The 19867-nt window shown below is 47.8% G+C and overlaps 1 protein-coding gene across 1 annotated transcript in view; it reads left to right on the top strand.

The window, feature by feature from the left end:
* Positions 1 to 19867, top strand: part of ephx4 (epoxide hydrolase 4) — a 56778-nt gene that overhangs the window by 24702 nt on the left and 12209 nt on the right. Inside the window, exons 5-6 of the mRNA XM_041208677.1 lie at positions 5785 to 5888; positions 6656 to 6804. Coding sequence (XP_041064611.1) covers positions 5785 to 5888; positions 6656 to 6804 — 253 coding nt within the window. The remainder of the gene's footprint in view (positions 1 to 5784; positions 5889 to 6655; positions 6805 to 19867) is intronic.

Genomic DNA, 19867 nt, shown 5'->3' with positions numbered 1-19867 from the left:
TCCCAAAAAAGGTCACCATTCCCAAAAAACCTCTCCAAATCTTTCTTACATTCTGAGGGTGGCATGTTCATGACTGCTTCGATTTTACTGTGGTCCAGCTTCAGTCCCTCACTCATTAGCACATGTCCCAAGTACTCGATTTCATGAAGACCTATTCTGCACTTTTCCTTCTTCAACTTGAGGTTCCTTTCTCTAGCTCTGGCCAGCACCAGCCTCAGTCTATGGTCGTGCTCTTATCGTGAGGCTCCCCAGACCAGCATATCGCCAATATAGGATTCCACACCCTCCAACCCTTCAAACACCTGCTTCACTGTCCTGTGGAACACCTCCGGAACTAAATTAATACTAAAAGGTAAGCATAAAAACCTGTATCGCCTGAATGGTGTGTTGAAGGTACAGAGATAGGAACTGTGTTCATCCAGCTTGACCTGCCAGAAGCCTGAACTCGCATCCAGGAGTGAATTGTATTTAGCATCACCTAGCTTGCACGTGATCTCTTCTACTGTAGGCAGCTGGTAATGCCTGGTTTAGGTCTCTGGGATCCAGGCAGACTCCCATCTGATTTTTCTACAGTTACAATTGGATTAACCTTTGTCGGTTCATCAACTTTCTTGATGATGTGAAGTTTCTCCATTTTGTCCAACTCTGCTTTCAGTTGATCTCTCAGCATTACTGGTGCCTATGGAATTCATTGCCACAGAAGGCTGTGGAGGCCAGGTCATTGAGTGTATTTAAGACTGAGATAGATAGGTTCTTGATTGGTAAGGGGATCAAAGGTTATGGGGAGAAGGCAGGAGAATGGGGTTGAGAAACTTATCGGCCATGATTGAATGACGGAGCAGACTCGATAGGCCGAATGGCCTAATTTCTGCTCCTATGTCTTATGGTTTTATGGTCTTATGGTCTTTCCTGGGTGGGTGTATTTTGGGTGTCACAGTTTCATGAGTCTTGATGGTGTGTTCTCCTTTTAGGCAGCCAATCCCCTGGAACACATCTTTATACTCGCTCAGGATGTCATCAGTGGTGACAGTCACTATTCTCTTGATTAGCTTCAGATTTTCACAAGCTTTGATTCCAAGAATGGGTTTTGCATCAGTTTTCACACTGTGAATGGAAGTGCTTGAGATTGTTTTTGGTAGTTTAAGTGTGCACGTGCCTTCAACAGCAATGTTTTCACCTGTGTAAGTAGACAGCTTCATTTTTGTTTTAGTTAGCTGTTTTTCTTTCTTTATCTTATGATACAGGCTGACGGGAATGACATCTGCTTGTGCACCTGTGTCAAGCTTGAAATTCACCATTATGTTGGCAATTTTTAAATCAACTTTCCATTCGTTGTCTTTGGAATTTGTTGTTACTTCACCAACAAAAAGTTCAGTTTCAGTATCTGTGTCATCATCTGCAATTGTGTGCACTTTCTTCGATTTACACATCTTAGCGAAGTGATTTAGTTTATCACAGTTCTTATGCTGCTTTCCGTAGGCTGGACAACTATGTGGTAAATGCTCTGTTCTGCATCAGCTGCATTTAAATGTTTTAATAGCAGTTTTGTTCTTTTTACCTTCAGGCTGTCTATTTGTTCTTTCCCGGGGCTGTTTCTGTTTAACTGCATATAACTGCTTGATTGTGTGCAGTTTAACATCTTCTGTCATCTGTTTAATCTAGCATTTTGTTGTTTCTACATTCTGCAGATATTTATTGCTTTCTCTATCGTGCACTCAACTACTTTCAAAAGCCGTTCTCTCAGAGAGTCATTTGCGATCCTGCAAATGATTCTATCTCAGATGAGTGATCATTCAGACTCTCCAAATTCACTTAATTTAGCTTGTTTTCTCAGCACACTATTGACTAATGTTGTCACTGCCTTGTGTGCACGTAAAAAATAGGTATCTTTCATGTGATGTTTTTCTTAGGGCTGCAGTAGGCTTCAAATTTTTCCATTATTTCTCTTTCAAGTCATTTCATTTCTCATCACTTTCAAACATGAATGTGTTATAGACTTCAAGGACCTCTTCCCTTGCTACATGAAGAAATATTGAAGACTGTGCTTGAGGGTCTTTTTTATCACTGCCCATCGCTGTGAGGTAGAGCTTGAGGCGCTGTTGGAACCTCCTCCAGTTTTCACTGATATTATCCTCCAAACTGAGCTCTGTCGGTGGTTTCAGAACCTCCAATGTTGCATTTAGTTTACTCCTGACACCACGTCTTGTTTCTTGTTTTAATGATGCACACAGGCCGTCGACATCGTAGCTGAGCTAACTTTATTGATAACACATTTTCCTAACATAAACACATACCTGCAGTATCTGAATTCTATCAAGACAATGTGCTATCTGACCGTCAACCCACAGGTCAGGTGACCCCGTTTACAGCACAGAATACCATACAGTATTTAATACTGGAGTGCACAATCACAATCAGCTATTACCATGACAAACTTCATTGAAGGTGCTGTAAGCAGAATTCCTAGTTTTGTTCTGACATGGATTTGCATGTTAAAACAACATTTTAAATGATGAAGAAAACTGAAGAGCAGTTTCTGCAAACTTTGGAGCTTCCTTATAAGCTAAAAATATATCAAGCTAAATGGAGCCTAAAGCAGGAATTCCTGATGCAGCACAGAGTAGGACGGCTCACACATAGTCCATGAGGGAAACGTATTGGTCTACACCAGGTCCCTCATACAGATTTTTCTTTATTAATTCATGCAAAGTGGGCATCGCTGGCTAGGGGCAGCATTTATTGCCCAACCCCAGTTGCCCTTGTGAAGGTGGTGGTGAGCTCCCTTCTTGAACCGCTGCAATCACTGGTACATCCACAGTGCTGTTAGGGAGGGAGCTCCAGGATCTTGGCCCAGCGACAGTGAAGGAACGGCGATATATTTCCAAGTCAGGATGTTGAGTGGGTTGCAGGGGAACTTCCAGGTGGTGGTGTTCCCATGTGTCTGATGCCCTTCTCCTTCTAGATGGCCATTTTTGTGGGTTTGGAAGGTGCTGTCTAAGGAGGCTTGATGAGTTGCTGCAGTGCATCTTGTAGATGGTACACACTGCTGCCACTGTGCGTTGATGGTGGAGGGAGTGAATGTTTGTGGATGGGGTGCCAATCAAGCTGGTCTGCTTTGTCCTAGATGGTATCAAGCTTCTTGAGTGTTGTTGGAGCTGCACTCATCCAGGCAAGTGGAGAGTATTCCATCATACTCCTGACTTGTGCCTTGTAGATGGTGAACAGGCTTTGGGGAGTCAAAAGGTGAGTTACTTGCCACAAGAATCCTAGCCTCTGACCTGCTCTTGTAGTCGCAGCATTTATATGGCTAGTCCAGTTCAGTTTCTAGTCAACGGATGTTGATATTTGGGGATTCAGCAGTGGTAATGCCATTGAATGTCAAGGGGTGACGGTTAGATTCTTACTTGTTGGAGATGGTCATTGCCTGGCACTTGTGTGGCGCGAATGTTACTTGCCACTTGTCAGCCCAAGCCTGGATATTGTCCAGGACTTGCTGCAAATGGACATGGACTGCTTCAGTATCTGAGGAGTCGCAAATGGTGTTGGACATTGTGCAATCATCAGTGAACATCCCCACTTCTGACCTTATGATGGAAGGAAGGACATTGATGAAGCAGCTGAAGATGGTTAGACTGAGGGCACTACCCTGAGGAACTTCTGCAGTGATGTCCTGGAACTGAGATGATTGACCTCCAACAACCACAACCATCTTCTTTTATGCTAGGTATGACTCCAGCCAGCGGATAGTTTTCCTCCTGATTCCCATTGGCTCCAGTTTTGCTAGGACTCCGTGATGCCACACTCGGTCAAATGATGCCTTGATGTCAAGGGCAGTCACTCTGATTTCATCTCTGAAGTTCAGCTCTTTTGTCCATGTTTGGACTAAGGCTGTAATGGATAAACACAGTAAGAGAGGAAATATTATCTAAATTACCAGGTCTGGATGAAATGAATCTCAGACTATTAAGGGAAGCAAGGACAAGGGCAGCAGATATCTGGGAACACCACCACCCGGAAGTTCCCCTCCAAGCTACTCTCCACCCTGACTTGGAAATATATCATGCTCCTTCACTGTCGCTGGGTCAAAATTCTGGAACTCCCTTCCTAACAGCACTGTGCATGTAACTACACCACATGGACTGCAGCGGTTCAAGCTGGCAACTCACCACCACCTTCTCAAGGGCCATTAGGGATGGGCAATAAATACTGGCCCAGCCAGCACTGCCCACATCTCTTGAATTAATGAAAAAAAGGGAGGAAATAGTACAGGTTTAGCCATAATTTTACAATGCTATGGTGATAGGCATTGAAAATATTACTGGTCATTTAGAAAGGCATGGATTTATAAAGAACAGTCAGCAAGGACTGTTAAAGGGAAGGTCCTGTCTGAGTAACTTGATTTGATTTTTTGAGGAGGTAACAATGGAGGTAGCAAGTTTGATGTAGAACATGTATTTTAGCAGTGCTTTTGACAAAGTCTCATTTGGCAAAGTTAAAGCTCACAGGTTCAAGTAAAAGTGGCAACTTGAATCCAAAATTAGCTTGGTAGCTGGAAGAAAGGACTAATGGTCAATAGGTGTTTTTGTGTTTTGGAACATTATTTCCAGAGGAATTCTGCACATCTCCAGTCCCTTGCTGTTCATGGTATTTATTAATGATTTAGACTTAAATTGAGGGTGGTTAAGAAGTTTTCAGATGAAACAAAAAATGATTGTGTGGTTGATAGTGAGAAAGAAAGCTATAGACTACAGGAAGATATCAACGGACTGGTCAAGGTGGGTGGAAGAGTGGCAAATGGGGTTCTATCTGGAGAAGTGTGAGGCATTGCATTTGGGGGGGGCAAAGAGGCAAGAAAATACACAAATGGTAGGATTATAGTGTATACAGCGGAGGGGAACAGAGGACACTGGATTGAATGTCTACAGATCCCTTGAGGTAGCAGGACAAGTAGAAAAAAAGAAGGTATGTGGGATACTTCCCTTTAATAGTCAAGGCATAGAACATAAGAGCAGGCAGGTTAATGCTAAAACTGTATAAAACACTAGTTAGGCCACAGCTAGAGTATTGTGTTTAGTTCTGGTCATCGCAGACATGGGAGAATAGCTTTAAAATATCAAAAAGCAAATTTAGCAATAATAGTGGGAGATTATTCTGCATGCAAAGGTAACATGTTGAATGGCATTCAGTATAGGATAAAATCTTATAGTTGTTTAAAATACATTTAGATACCATGAAGAGGGCTGCAGATTTTTCCAGATCATGAGATTAAGGTGCCTATAGTTACGTTGTGGAGGGGAGGCAAGTGGGGACCTGATAAATGTTTGAATGTTGGAGTCCAATGATGCAATTGGGTGTTAGAGAGGATGTTTCTGAAATTTTCACCAGAACAGGTGAATTTTTACCATGAGGAAAGGTTGGATAGCCTGGGGTTGTTTTCTTTGGAACAGAGAAGGCTAAGGAGAGATTTCATTGTGGATCAGAAAATTATGAAGGGCCGAAATGGAGTGGAGAGGAAGGACCGAATTCCCTTAGCAGAAACGTCAGTAACCAGCGGGCACAGATTTAAAGTAATTGGCTAATGTTGAATCTGGTCTTTAGTAATAAATGTCAAGGATTTAACGAATTGGAACAGCGATGTGGGCAGTGCGCCCAGTTCTCTGCCACTGGAGCAGATCCAAGTTAAGTCACCGAAGATGAGATTCTGTGTTGAATGTACTTTACGAAAAACAACATTATACATTTTTTTAAAACGTGAAAGAAATTCATTGAAATATCTTTTCTCAGATTACATGGTACGACATCCCTCCCAGCTGATAAAGTCAAGTTACTTTTTCTTTTTCCAAGTGCCATGGCTTCCTGAATTTGTTCTTACAATAAGTGATTTCAAGGTGAGCAATGATCCAGATGTAAGTGAACTGGTTGAGAGAGCCTTTAAAGTTTTTAAGCATATACTGAATATAATTCTTTCATAGTTTTAACACAGTAACGTTTCCTATTTATTTTATCCAGCAGTAAGTTGTGTGACTGTGTTACCCTGGATGATGAAATGCAAGAAGATACTCATAGTCTTCATTTAATACAATTATTGCATTAGTTTTGAATGTCAATAACAACAAAGTTATTAGGAATAGTGTTAAGTTTGTGCCTGCCATTTAATCTTGGAGTTCAGACCACATCCGTTAACTAATCTAGTTTACCTAAGCTTTGAGTAAGTTACTTCCTCATTATGTATTCTCAACCATCCAAGTGGGACCAGTTTTGCTGGGTGCCACACTACCTGCAGGACACATATTTACAGTTATTTTGTGTTAGTCATATAGTGTACACTCAGGCGCATTATTAGGAAAGGCATGCAAGTAACTTGTGGTGCAAGAAGACCTAGGGACAGATCTTAACTTTGTGCAAAAGTAAAACGCGTGATTGTAAGCCAGAAACCTGTTCCACGTCTCGTTCCAGTTTGACTCCTGTTGACTTCAATGGAAATAAAATTCAGGGGAGATGCAGAATGGGCTGCCAACTAATTATCACCTGTTTATACTGTCACATAAAATCAGTAACTATCCCTTAAAGACTGGGAGAAAAGAAAACAGAATCAGCCAGGAATTAGACAGAAATAATGTGACTGCCACAAAATATGGTTATGTTTGTGTTCTAGGTGTTGAAGTACTTATTCACAAGTCAGAGCACAGGCATTAGGACAAATGGCTGCAAGATGACTGCGGATGAGATTGAAGCCTATCTGTACATCTTTTCCCAGCCTGGAGCCTTCGCTGGACCACTCAGCCACTTCAGAAACATATTCAGGTACACTGATTACTAGAGTTGAAAAAAACAAAGCCTGTGCAAAAGTTAAGTACAAACGTATGATGATTTTAAAGCCCTGTGATTATGTGACCCATACATACACTTGTTTGGTTTTATATTTGGATTCAAGTACTGCAGCTAAATAAGATAAGGATCCAGGCTTGACATGTATTTGCAGAGTCTGTCAATCAATTCCCATCACTAAGATCCAGCAAAAGTCTGGAAAGATGCACTCTTCTATTTTACTCTCTCCTACCTCTCTGTTTATCACTTATTATTTTTAGTACTAACTGTCCTATACCTCAAGATCAATAACTTACCTTTAGGGAACAGAAAATAGGCTGCAGCACAGATTAGAATCAGGTCAAATTTCTGTCTGATATTTTCTCCTGTGAAACACCTTAAGACTTTTTACTGTTTTATAAGCGCTATATAAATGCACATTGCTTTTGTTGTTGTCCCAGACTAAAAAGGCAGATGGAAAACCAGCATTGTATTTGACGAGGCTATGGCATGAGAACGGTATCACCTACTTCACCATCACTCTGCCACCTCCTTCACCATCACACTGCCACCTCCTTCACCATGGCTCTGCCACCTCATCCACTGTCACCCTACCACCTCCTTCACCGTCACTCTGCCACCTACGTCACCGTCACTCACCCACCTCCTTCACTGTCATTCTCCCTCTCTCCTTCCGCCTCGCTCTGGCACCTCCTTCACCATCACTCTGCCAGCCCCTTCACTGTCGCTCTGCCACCATATTCACCATCACTCTGCCACCTACTTCTCCGTGGCTCTCCCACCTCCTTCACCGTCACTCTGCCACCTCATCCACTGTCGTTCTGCCTCTCTCCTTCCGCCTCGCTCTGCCTCCTCCTTCACCATCACTCTGCCACCTCCTTCACCATCACTCTGCCAACTCCTTCACCGTCACTCTGCCAACTCCTTCACTGTCACTCTGCCTCCTCCTTCACCATCACTCTGCCACCTCCTTCACCATCACTCTGCCAACTCCTTCACCGTCACTCTGCCACCTCATCCACTGTCGTTCTGCCTCTCTCCTTCCGCCTCGCTCTGCCTCCTCCTTCACCATCACTCTGCCAACTCCTTCACCGTCACTCTGCCAACTCCTTCACTGTCACTCTGCCTCCTCCCTCACCATCGCTCTGCCACCTCCTTCACTATCGCTCTGTCACCTCCTTCACGGCGGCTCTGCCACCTCCTTCACCGTCTCTCTACCACCTCCTTCACCATCGCTCTGCCACCTCATTCACCGTGGCTCTGCCACCTCCTTCACTGTCGCTCTGTAACCCCGTTCACCGTTACTCTGACACCTCGTTCACCGTCGCTCTGTCACCTCGTTCTCTGTCGCTCTGCCACCTACTTCACCGTGGTACTGCCAACTCCTTCATTGTGGCTCTCCTGCCTCCTTCACCGTGGCTCTGCCACCTCCTTCACCATGGCTCTGCCACCTCCTTCACCGTTGCTCTGTCACCTCCTTCACCGTCGCTCTGCCACCTACTTATCCATGGCTCTGCCACCTACTTCACCGTCACTCACCCACCTCCTTCACTGTCGTTCTCCCTCTCTCCTTCCGCCTCGCTCTGGCACCTCCTTCACCATCACTCTGCCACCTCCTTCACCGTGGCTCTGCCACCTCCTTCACCGTGGCTCTGCCACCTCATCCACTGTCACCCTACCACTTCCTTCACCGTCACTCTGCTGTCTACTTCACCGTCACTCTGCCACCTACGTCACCGTCACTCACCCACCTCCTTCACTGTCGTTCTGCCTCTCTCCTTCCGCCTCGCTCTGGCACCTCCTTCACCATCACTCTGCGAACTCCTTCACTGTCACTCTGCCAACTGCTTCACTGTCACTCTGCCTCCTCCCTCACCATCGCTCTGCCACCTCCTTCACTATCGCTCTGCCACCTCCTTCACGGCGGCTCTGCCACCTCCTTCACCGTGACTCTGCCACCTCCTTCACTGTCGCTCTGTCACCCCGTTCACCGTCACACTGACACTTCGTTCACCGTCGCTCTGACACCTCGTTCACCGTCGCTCTGTCACCTCGTTCTCTGTCGCTCTGCCACCTACTTCACCGTGGTACTGCCAACCCCTTCATCGTGGCTCTTCTGCCTCCTTCACCGTGGCTCTGTCACCTCCTTCACCGTCACTCTGCCACCTACTTCACCGTCACTCACCCACCTCCTTCACTGTCGTTCTCCCTCTCTCCTTCCGCCTCGCTCTGGCACCTCCTTCACCATCACTCTGCCAACTCCTTCACGGCAGCTCTGCCACCTCCTCCACCGTGGCTCTGCCACCTCCTTCACCATGGCTCTGCCACCTCCTTCACCGTGGCTCTGCCACCTGCTTCACCGTTGCTCTGTCACCTCGTTCACCATCGCTCTGTCACCTCATTCTCTGTCACTCTGCCACCTACTTCACCATGGTACTGTCAACCCCTTCATCGTGGCTCTCCAACCTCATTCACCGTCACTCTGTCACCTCCTTCACCGTCACTCTGTCATCTCCTTCACCGTGGCTCTGCCACCTCCTTCACTGTGGCTCTGCCACCTTCTTCACCGTCACTCTGTCACCTCCTTCACCGTCACTCTGTCACCTCCTTCACCATGGTACTGCCAACCCCTTCACCGTGGCTCTGCCACCTCCTTCACTGTGGCTCTGCCACCTGCTTCACCGTTGCTCTGTCACCTCGTTCACTGTCGCTCTGTCACCCCGTTCACCGTCGCTCTGTCACCTCATTCTCTGTCGCTCTGCCACCTACTTCACCGTGGTACTGCCAACCCCTTCATCATGGCTCTTCCAACTCCTTCACCGTGGCTCTGCCACCTCATTCACCATGGCTCTGTCACCTCGTTCACCGTTGCTCTGCCACCTCGTTTACCGTGGCTCTGCCACCTCCTTTACCGTGGATCTGCCACCTCATTCACCGTCGCTCTGTCACCTCATTCTCTGTCGCTCTGCCACCTACTTCACCGTGGTACTGCCACCTCCCTCACTGTGGCTCTGCCACCTCCTTCACCGTCACTCTGCCACCTACTTCACTGTCGTTCAGCCTCTCTCCTTCCGCCTCGCTTTGACACCTCCTTCACCATCACTCTGCCAACTCCTTCACCGTCACTCTGCCACCTCCTTCACTATCGCTCTGCCACCTCATTCACCGTGGCTCTGCCACCTCCTTCACTGTCGCTCTGTCACCTCGTTCTCTGTTGCTCTGCCACCTACTTCACCGTGGTACTACCGACCCCTTCATCATGGCTCTCCCACCTCCTTCACCGTGGCTCTACCACCTGCTTCACCGTTGCTATGTCACCTCGTTCACCGTGGCTCTACCACCTCCTTCACCATTGCTCTGTCACCTCATTCACCGTGGTTCTGCCAACTCCTTCAACATGGCTCTGCCTCCTCCTTCACCGTTGCTCTCCCACCTCCTTCACCGTCGCTCTCCCACCTCCTTCACCGTCGCTCTCCCACCTCCTTCACCGTCGCTCTCCCACCTCCTTCACCGTGGCTCTGCCACACTTAATGTAAAATGTTTGTTTTGATTAAGCTCAGTTAAAATGTCAAGCCTCCTAGTTGATCATTTACAGCTAGCTCATCATTGCACCATTATCTGGCTAAGTCTTCTTTCCAAAGAAAAGAGAACAGTATAGCTTGTCAATTTCAAAACAAGGAAATTCCTACTATTGGTGAGACATGATTTAAGGATTGATTCAGTTGTTAACTAACATCCGAGCTGTGACAAGCTTTTATTTGGATTGATATCAAGAGCTCAGCTCATTCACTGTCTCTCTGCCACTTTATTCACCGTGGCTCTGTCACCCCGTTCACCGTCGCTCTGCCACCTCCTTTACTGTCGCTCTGCCAACTCCTTCACCGTGGCTCTGCCACCTCCTTCACTATCACTCTGCCACCTCCTTCACCGTGGCTCTGCCACCTCCTTCACTATCACTCTGCCACCTCCTTCACGGCGGCTCTGCCACCTCCTTCGCCGTGACTCTGCCACCTCCTTCACCGTCTCTCTGCCACCTCCTTCACCATCGCTCTGCCACCTCATTCACCGTGGCTCTGCCACCTCCTTCACTGTCGCTCTGTCACCCCGTTCACCGTTACTCTGACACCTCGTTCACCGTCGCTCTGTCACCTCGTTCTCTGTCGCTCTGCCACCTACTTCACCGTGGTACTGCCAACTCCTTCACTGTGGCTCTCCTGCCTCCTTCACCGTGGCTCTGCCACCTCCTTCACCGTCGCTCTGCCACCTACTTCACCGTCACTCACCCACCTCCTTCACTGTCGTTCTCCCTCTCTCCTTCCACCTCGCTCTGGCACCTCCTTCACCATCACTCTGCCACCTCCTTCACCGTGGCTCTGCCACCTCCTTCACCATGGCTCTGCCACCTCCTTCACCGTGGCTCTGCCACCTCATCCACTGTCACCCTACCACTTCCTTCACCGTCACTCTGCTGCCTACTTCACCGTCACTCTGCCACCTATGTCACCGTCACTCACCCACCTCCTTCACTGTCGTTCTGCCTCTCTCCTTCCGCCTCACTCTGCCTCCTCCACCATCACTCTGCCACCTCCTTCATCGTCACTCTGCCAACTCCTTCACTGTCACTCTGCCTCCTCCCTCACCATCGCTCTGCCACCTCCTTCACGGCGGCTCTGCCACCTCCTTCACCGTGACTCTGCCACCTCCTTCAACGTCTCTCTACCACCTCCTTCACCGTCACTCACCCACCTCCTTCACTGTCATTCTCCCTCTCTCCTTCCGCCTCGCTCTGGCACCTCATTCACCATCACTCTGCCATCTACTTCACCGTCACTCACCCACCTCCTTCACTGTCGTTCTCCCTCTCTCCTTCCGCCTCGCTCTGCCACCTCATTCACCATCTCTCTGTCACCTCCTTCACTGTCTCTCTGTCACCTCGTTCCCTGTCACTCTGCCACCTACTTCACCATGGTACTGTCAACCCCTTCATCGTGGCTCTCCAACCTCATTCACCGTCACTCTGTCACCTCCTTCACCGTGGCTCTGCCACCTCCTTCACTGTGGCTCTGCCACCTCCTTCACCGTGGCTCTGTCACCTCCTTCACCGTGGCTCTGCCAACTCCTTCACTGTGGCTCTGCCACCTCCATCACCATGGCTCTGCCACCTCCTTCACCATGGCTCTGCCACCTGCTTCACCGTTGCTCTGTCACCTCGTTCTCTGTCGCTCTGCCACCTACTTCACCATGGTACTGCCAACCCCTTCATCATGGCTCTTCCACCTCCTTCACCATGGCTCTGCCACCTCCTTCACCGTGGTACTGCCACCTCCCTCACAGTGGCTCTGCCACCTCCTTCACTATCGCTCTGCCACCTCATTCACCGTGGCTCTACCACCTCCTTCACTGTCGCTCTGTCACCTCGTTCACCTTCGCTCTGTCACCTCGTTCTCTGTTGCTCTGCCACCTACTTCACCGTGGTACTGTCGAGCCCTTCATTGTGGCTCTCCCACCTCCTTCACCGTGGCTCTACCACCTGCTTCACCGTTGCTATGTCACCTCGTTCAGCGTGGCTCTACCACCTCCTTCACCTTGGCTCTGCCACCTCCTTCACCGTTGCTCTGTCACCTCATTCACCGTGGTTCTGCCAACTCCTTCAACATGGCTCTGCCTCCTCCTTCACCGTCGCTCTCCCACCTCCTTCACCGTCGCTCTCCCACCTCCTTCACCGACGCTCTCCCACCTCCTTCACCGTCGCTCTCCCACCTCCTTCACCGTCGCTCTCCCACCTCCTTCACCATCGCTCTCCCACCTCCTTCACCGTGGCTCTGCCACACTTAATGTAAAATGTTTGTTTTGATTAAGCTCAGTTAAAATGTCAAGCCTCCTAGTTGATCATTTACAGCTAGCTCATCATTGCACCATTATCTGGCTAAGACTTTTTTCCAAAGAAAAGAGAACAGTATAGCTTGTCAATTTCAAAACAAGGAAATTCCTACTATTGGTGAGACATGATTTAAGGATTGATTCAGTTGTTAACTAACATCCGAGCTGTGACAAGCTTTTATTTGGATTGGTATCAAGAGCTCAGCTCATTCACTGTCTCTCTGCCACCTTATTCACCGTAGCTCTGTCACCCCGTTCACCGTCACTCTGCTACCTCCTTCACCGTCACTCTGCTAGCTCCTTCACCGTCACTCTGCTACCTCCTTCACCGTGGCTCTGCCACCTCCTTCACCGTGGCTCTGCTACCTCCTTCACCGTCACTCTGCTACCTCCTTCACCGTCACTCTGCTACCTCCTTCACCGTCACTCTGCTACCTCCTTCACCGTGGTTCTGCCACCTTCTTCACCGTCACTCTGCTACCTCCTTCATCGTGGCTCTGCCACCTCCTTCACCGTCACTCTGCCACCTCCTTTACCGTGGCTCTGCTACCTCCTTCACCGTGGCTCTGCCACCTCCTTCACCATCACTCTGCTACCTCCTTTACCGTGGCTCTGCTACCTCCTTCACCGTCACTCAGCTACCTCCTTCACCGTGGCTCTGCTACCTCCTTCACCGTGGCTCTGCTACCTCCTTCACCGTCACTCTGCTACCTCCTTCACCGTCACTCTGCTACCTCCTTCACCGTCACTCTGCTACCTCCTTCACCGTGGCTCTGCCACCTCCTTCACCGTCACTCTGCTACCTCCTTTACCGTGGCTCTGCTACCTCCTTCACTGTCACTCTGCTACCTCCTTCACCGTCACTCTGCTACCTCCTTCACCGTCACTCTGCCACCTCCTTCACCGTCACTCTGCTACCTCCTTTACCGTGGCTCTGCTACCTCCTTCACTGTCACTCTGCTACCTCCTTCACCGTGGCTCTGCTACCTCCTTCACCATGGCTCTGCTACCTCCTTCACCGTCACTCTGCCACCTCCTTCACCGTCACTCTGCCACCTCCTTCACCGTCACTCTGCCACCTCCTTCACCATCACTCTGCTACCTCCTTCACCGTGGCTCTGCCACCTCCTTCACCGTCACTCTGCCACCTCCTTCACCATGGCTCTGCCACCTCCTTCACCGTGGCTCTGCTACCTCCTTCACCATGGCTCTGCCACCTCCTTCACCGTGGCTCTGCTACCTCCTTCACAGTCACTCTGCCACCTCCTTCACCATGGCTCTGCCACCTCCTTCACCGTGGCTCTGCCACCTCCTTCACCGTGGCTCTGCTACCTCCTTCACCGTCACTCTGCCACCTCATTCACCGTGGCTCTACCACCTTCTTCACCGTCACTCTGCTACCTCCTTCACCGTCACTCTGCTACCTCCTTCACCGTCACTCTACCACCTCCTTCACCGTCACTCTGCTACCTCCTTCACCGTCACTCTGCTACCTCCTTCTACCTCACACTGCAACCTCTCCCTGTGTTACACTGTCACCTCCTTCAGTGAGAAGGGCCTCTAAATCTGGCTCACTGATGTTCTGAACTTGCCTCCCAGTTCTGCCACTAGTTGCTTGAGAACCTCTTTGGGATTTTATGTCTCACATTGACTCTGTTCCTCCATTTTGTAGAAGCTCAGAAATAGCCTGGTGAGAAATGACTGCAGATGCACAGGATGATGAAAGCTGGGGAAGAAAATACCTCTGTCTCTGGGAACCTGCTGTCACTTTCATGGCTTTTAAACCCTACAGCAACACATATTCTTTCCCCCATTCCCAGCAATTTATTCCCGAAGATCGGAGGACCTGCTGAATCTTAATGCCTCGACCTCATTAGAATTACTCTGTTTCCTGCCTAACATCAAATATTGCACCTACCCAGTGGATCTGGCAGCTTCCTCTTCCTTTTGGCTGCTGGGAAGCCCCTCCCATAGCTGCTCATTTGAAACTATTGCTAAAATCTTATTTCAGTGTTACAATCGCGGGCCTCATTCTCCAGACTGGGTTACTTGAGTGCCTCCAAACCCACACCAGAGTAGCAAACTTTGCTGATTTGCATGCACCCCCACACCCCACCCCTCCACACACCGCCACAGCCCCACGACCTCCCCACCACCCCCAACCCTAATCAACTCCCTGCTGTCTTGGGGAGATTAAAACTCTCCCACCCTTCACACCTCCCAAGATTTTGGATTTCAGTCACTTAACCTGCTCTATATCAATCAAGTTTACATTCTACCTTCAGTGACTATTTCACCATAAATATACTTTCTCATTGGCTTTTAATGTTTGGGTTTGATAATACTTTTGTCTTCATCATTGTCACAATAGCTGTAATCTGATTTTTTTTTCTTCCTCTAAGGGAGCTATTAATACATTTCCTTTCTTCCTGGAATATCTTACGCTTGTCCTTCTATCACTTGTCACAGTATTCAAATGTGGGTCACTACATCATTTTAACCTTTTAAAATCTATAGTTTGAAAAAATCATTTGAAATGCAACCTTAGAAATTGAACATCAATAAAGTCTTAGGTGGAATCACTAACAAATATACTCTCTGTCACTTTGAAATGATGCATTTTTTTGAGGATCTTCACATTCAAATCCTAATTTAGCACCAAGAAGTAGAAAGATGTGGTGTAGCCTCACAAATTTCCAATGCATTGGGCGAGATTTTGCTGTTTCAGGGCATCTAACAGCATTTGTCATTTGTTTAGACTCGTCCCTCGAATCCTTCAGCTATAAAACGTGTTTGCATCCAAAGTAATAGAAATTGTGAGCTGATAACTGTGTTGTGAGGGAAGCAGGGCACCTGGGACCTGAGTGAACACAGCAAGCAAGTATCTCCTTCAGCAATGAGATTCAAGGATTGGAAAATAGCACAACAGAAAGGTTGGGTGGGAGTGGGAGATAGAGTTCAATGTCAAATCAGGTACAACAAGGGAAATAAAGAGAGGGAATAAAACATTGGGTTGAGAGAGAGTGAAAAGAGGGAAAGGAAAAGTAAGAAAAAAGCATTTTAAATTTAAAATTTGACATTTTTAAAAATCTCCCCTGGGGCAGGATTTCCTGGTCAGTGAGCGGGGGAGGGGGGTGGGGCCCGCTCACTGACACGTAAAATGTCACGGGATGATGATGGGCGGAATTCCCGATGTCACCCCGCGTCATTTCAATTTTCAGGTTGGCGGGGGTGCAGCCGAATCAGCTGGGCGCCCGCTGACCTGTCAATGGCCTATTGAGGCCATTTAAAAACTAATTGCAGTAGTTAAAGGACCTGCCCGTCCAATGTTAAGGTTGGTGGGCAGGCCGGGAGCCCTGGCGGGTTTCAGAGAAAGCATCAAACCTCATCCATGGGCGGGCTGAGGTTTCATCTAGGTTTTAAAAATTTAATATAAGTTTAACTAAAAGTGATGGACATGTCCCAACTCATGTGACAGTGCCACATGAGGGGACATGTCAGGGAAATTTTATTTTTATATTTTTAACATTTTTGAATTTGGCGCTGATCTCCCTGAGGCAGCACTTAGCCTCAGGGAGATGAATGCACGTGCGCGCGAAAGAACAAACTCTCGGCTGAGGGAATCCCCCCCCCACACCGTCCATACAGAGAGCGCACAGCACTTCCTGGCGAATGTCACGGTGGGCGGGTCTTAATTGGCCCACCCACATAAAATGGCGGCGCGCCCTTGATCGGTGGTGCACCTGCACATGCCCACTCCTGAACTTCCCCCCCCCAACAGGGGGAAAATTCTGCCCCTGAATTTCGTAGCTACCGTGCAAATACAACAATTTAATCTTTCAATGCATTTTAGTAGTGAGGCCATCAGTGAGATGCCATTTCCATGAAACTAACAGCAGAGTGGCGCATCTAATAGAACAGCTTATGAGCAATCGTATTTAACTATGCATCTACCCTGAAGTTGCTGTACTATTTACACATGAATAATGGCAAGCGCCATTCACCTCACTGTTATCCTGACAGCAAAATCTGGAGTGAGTTGAAAATTTCAATTGGGTCCAACTGGGAATTGGATGCAAAGGGGAGCAGATGTGGTGAATGAGTTGACTTAACCTGTATGTCGCCTAGTTACCAGTGACACAGGTCTAGCACTTACACACCTTTGTACTTGTAAATGCTTTGTGGGGATGGAATACCTTTGCAAGGGGGAAGGGACCATTTATTTGGGGAGAGAGACTGTGAGGTTCTTAAGCAAATTGATAAAGGGAGTGACAAGGTATTGGAGGTGTTGGCAGGCTTCAAAGTAGACAAATCTCCAGGTCCGGATAATTTGTGTCCCAGACTGTTGAGGGAAGCAAGGGAGGAGATCACATGGGCTCTGACGCAAAATTTTTAATTCCTCTCTGGCCACGGGGGACATGCCAGGGAACTGGAGAACAGCTAATGTGGTTCCACAATTTAAGAAGCATTGTAGAGATAAGCCAGGGAACTACACGTCAGTGAGTCTCACGTCAGTGATAGGGAAACTATTGGAGAAAATTCTGAAGGAGAGAATCTATCTCCACTTGGAGAAGCAAGTTTGGTCAGGGATAGTCAGCATGGCTTTGTCAGAGGGAGGTCATGCCCAACAAATTTGATTGAATTTTTTGAGGAGGTGACCAGGCGTATAGATGAGGGTAGTGCAGTTGATGTAGTTTATATGGATTTCAGCAAAGCCTTTGACAAGGTCCCACATGGGAGACTTAAAAGAAAGCAAATGCACATGGGATACAGGGTAATTTGATAAGGTGGATTCAAAATTGGCTTAGTTGTAGGAGACAGAGGGTGATGACAGAAGAATGCTTTAGTGACTGGAAGTCAGTGTCCAATGGCGCACCACAGGGATCTGAGCTGGGTCCCCTATTATTTGTCATTTATATAAATGACATAGATGACTATGTGGGGGGTAGGATTAGTAAGTTTGCAGATGACACAAAGATTGGTCGGGTGGTTAATAGTGAGGTTGAGTGTCTTGGGCTACATGAAGATATAGACGGGATGGTCAAATGGGCAGATAAGTGGCAGATGGAATTTAACCCTGAAAGGTGTGAGGTGATACACTTTGGAAGGAGCAACTTGACAAGGAAGTATTCAATGAACGGCATGACACTAGGAAGTTCTGAGGAACAAAGGGGCCTTGGCGTGTGTGCCCATGGACCTCTGAAGGCGGAGGGGCTTGTTAGTGGGCTGGTGAAAAAGGCATTTGGGACACTTATCTTTATCAATCGAGGCATAGATTACAAAAGTAGGGAGGTCATGTTGGAAACAAAAACAAAAATACCTGGAAAAACTCAGCAGGTCTGGCAGCATCTGCGGAGAGGAACACAGTTAACGTTTCGAGTCCGAATGACTCTTCAACAGAACTAAGTAAAAATAGAAGAGAGGTGAAATATAAGTTAGTTTAAGGGGGGGTGGGACAAGTAGAGCTGGATAGAGGGCCAGTGATAGGTGGAGATAACCAAAAGATGTCACAGACAAAAGGACAAAGAGGTGTTGAAGGTGGTGATATTATCTAAGGAATGTGCTAATTAAGGGTAGAAATCAGGACAAGCAAGGTACAGATAGCCCTAGTCGGGGTGGGGTGGGGTGAAGGAATCGAAAAAGGCTAAAAGGTAGAAATAAAACAATAGATGGAAATACATTTAAAAATAATGGAAGTAGGTGGGAAAAGAAAAATCTATATAAATTATTGGAAAAAAAACGGGGGGGAAATCAGAAAGGGGGTGAGGATGGAGGAGAGAGTTCATGGTCTAAAAGTGTTGAACTCAATATTCAGTCCTGAAGGCTGTAAAGTGCCTAGTCGGAAGATGAGGTACTGTTCCTCCAGTTTGCGTTGAGCTTCACTGGAATATTGCAGCAAGCCAAGGACGGACATGTGGGCATGAGAGCGGGGTGGAGCGTTGATATGGCAAGCGACAGGGAGGTCTGGGTAATGCTTGTGGACAGACTGAAGGTGTTCTGCAAAGCGGTCACCCAGTCTGCGTTTGGTCTCTCAAATGTAGAGGAAACTGCATTGGGAGCAATGAATGCAGTAGACTAAATTGAGGGAAGTGCAAGTGAAATGCTGCTTCACTTGAAAGGAGTGTTTGGGCCCTTGGACGGTGAGGAGAGGGGAAGTAAAGGGGCAGGTGTTGCACCTTCTGCGGTTGCATGGGAAGGTTCCATGGGAGGGGGTTGAGGTGTAGGGTGTGATGGAGGAGTGGACCAGGCTGTCCCGGCGGGAACGATCCCTGTGGAATGCCCACATGTCCATCCTTGGTTTGCTGCATTGTTCCAGTGAAGCTCAACACAAACTGGAGGAACAGCACCTCATCTTCCGACTAGGCACTTTACAGCCTTCTGGACTGAAAATTGAGTTCAACAATTTTAGATCATGAACTCTCTCCTCCATTCCCACCCCCTTTCCGATCCCCCCCTTTTTTTTCCAATAATTTATATAGATTTTTCTTTTCCCACCTACTTCCATTATTTTTAAATGTATTTCCATCCATTGTTTTATCTCTACCTTTTAGCCTTTTTCGATTCCTTCACCCCACCCCACCCCCACTGGGGCTATCTGTACCTTGCTCGTCCTGCTTTCTACCCTTAATTAGCACAGTCCTCAGATAATATCACCACCTTCAACACCTCTTTGTCCTTTTGTCTGTGACATCTTTTGGTTTTCTCCACCTATCACTGGCTCTCTATCCAGCTCTACTTGTCCCACCAGCCACCCCACCCCCCCAAACTAGTTTATATTTCACCTCTCTTCTATTTTTGTTGAAGGGTCATTTGGACTCAAAACGTTAAATGTGTTCCTCTCCACAGATGCTGCAAGACCTGCTGAGTTTTTCCAGGTATTTTTGTTTTTGTTTTCGATTTCCAGCATCCGCAGTTTTATGTTTTTATTTTAGGTCTTGTTGGAGTTGTATAGAACCTTGGTGAGGCCACAGCTGGAGTACTGTGTGCAGTTCTGGTCGCCATGTTATAGGAAGAATATGATTGCACTGGAGGGGGTGCAGACGAGATTCACCAGGATGTTGCCTGGGATGAAACATTTAAGTTATGAAGAGAGGTTGGATAGACTTGGGTTGTTTTCGTGGGAGCAGAGAAGACTGAGGGGCGACCTGATCGAGGTGTA

This window comes from Carcharodon carcharias, chromosome 16 (assembly GCF_017639515.1).
Source record: "Carcharodon carcharias isolate sCarCar2 chromosome 16, sCarCar2.pri, whole genome shotgun sequence".
Lineage (NCBI taxonomy): Eukaryota > Metazoa > Chordata > Chondrichthyes > Lamniformes > Lamnidae > Carcharodon > Carcharodon carcharias.
Note: the sequence above shows the minus strand (reverse complement) of the source record. Positions and strands in the feature narration are given on the sequence as shown.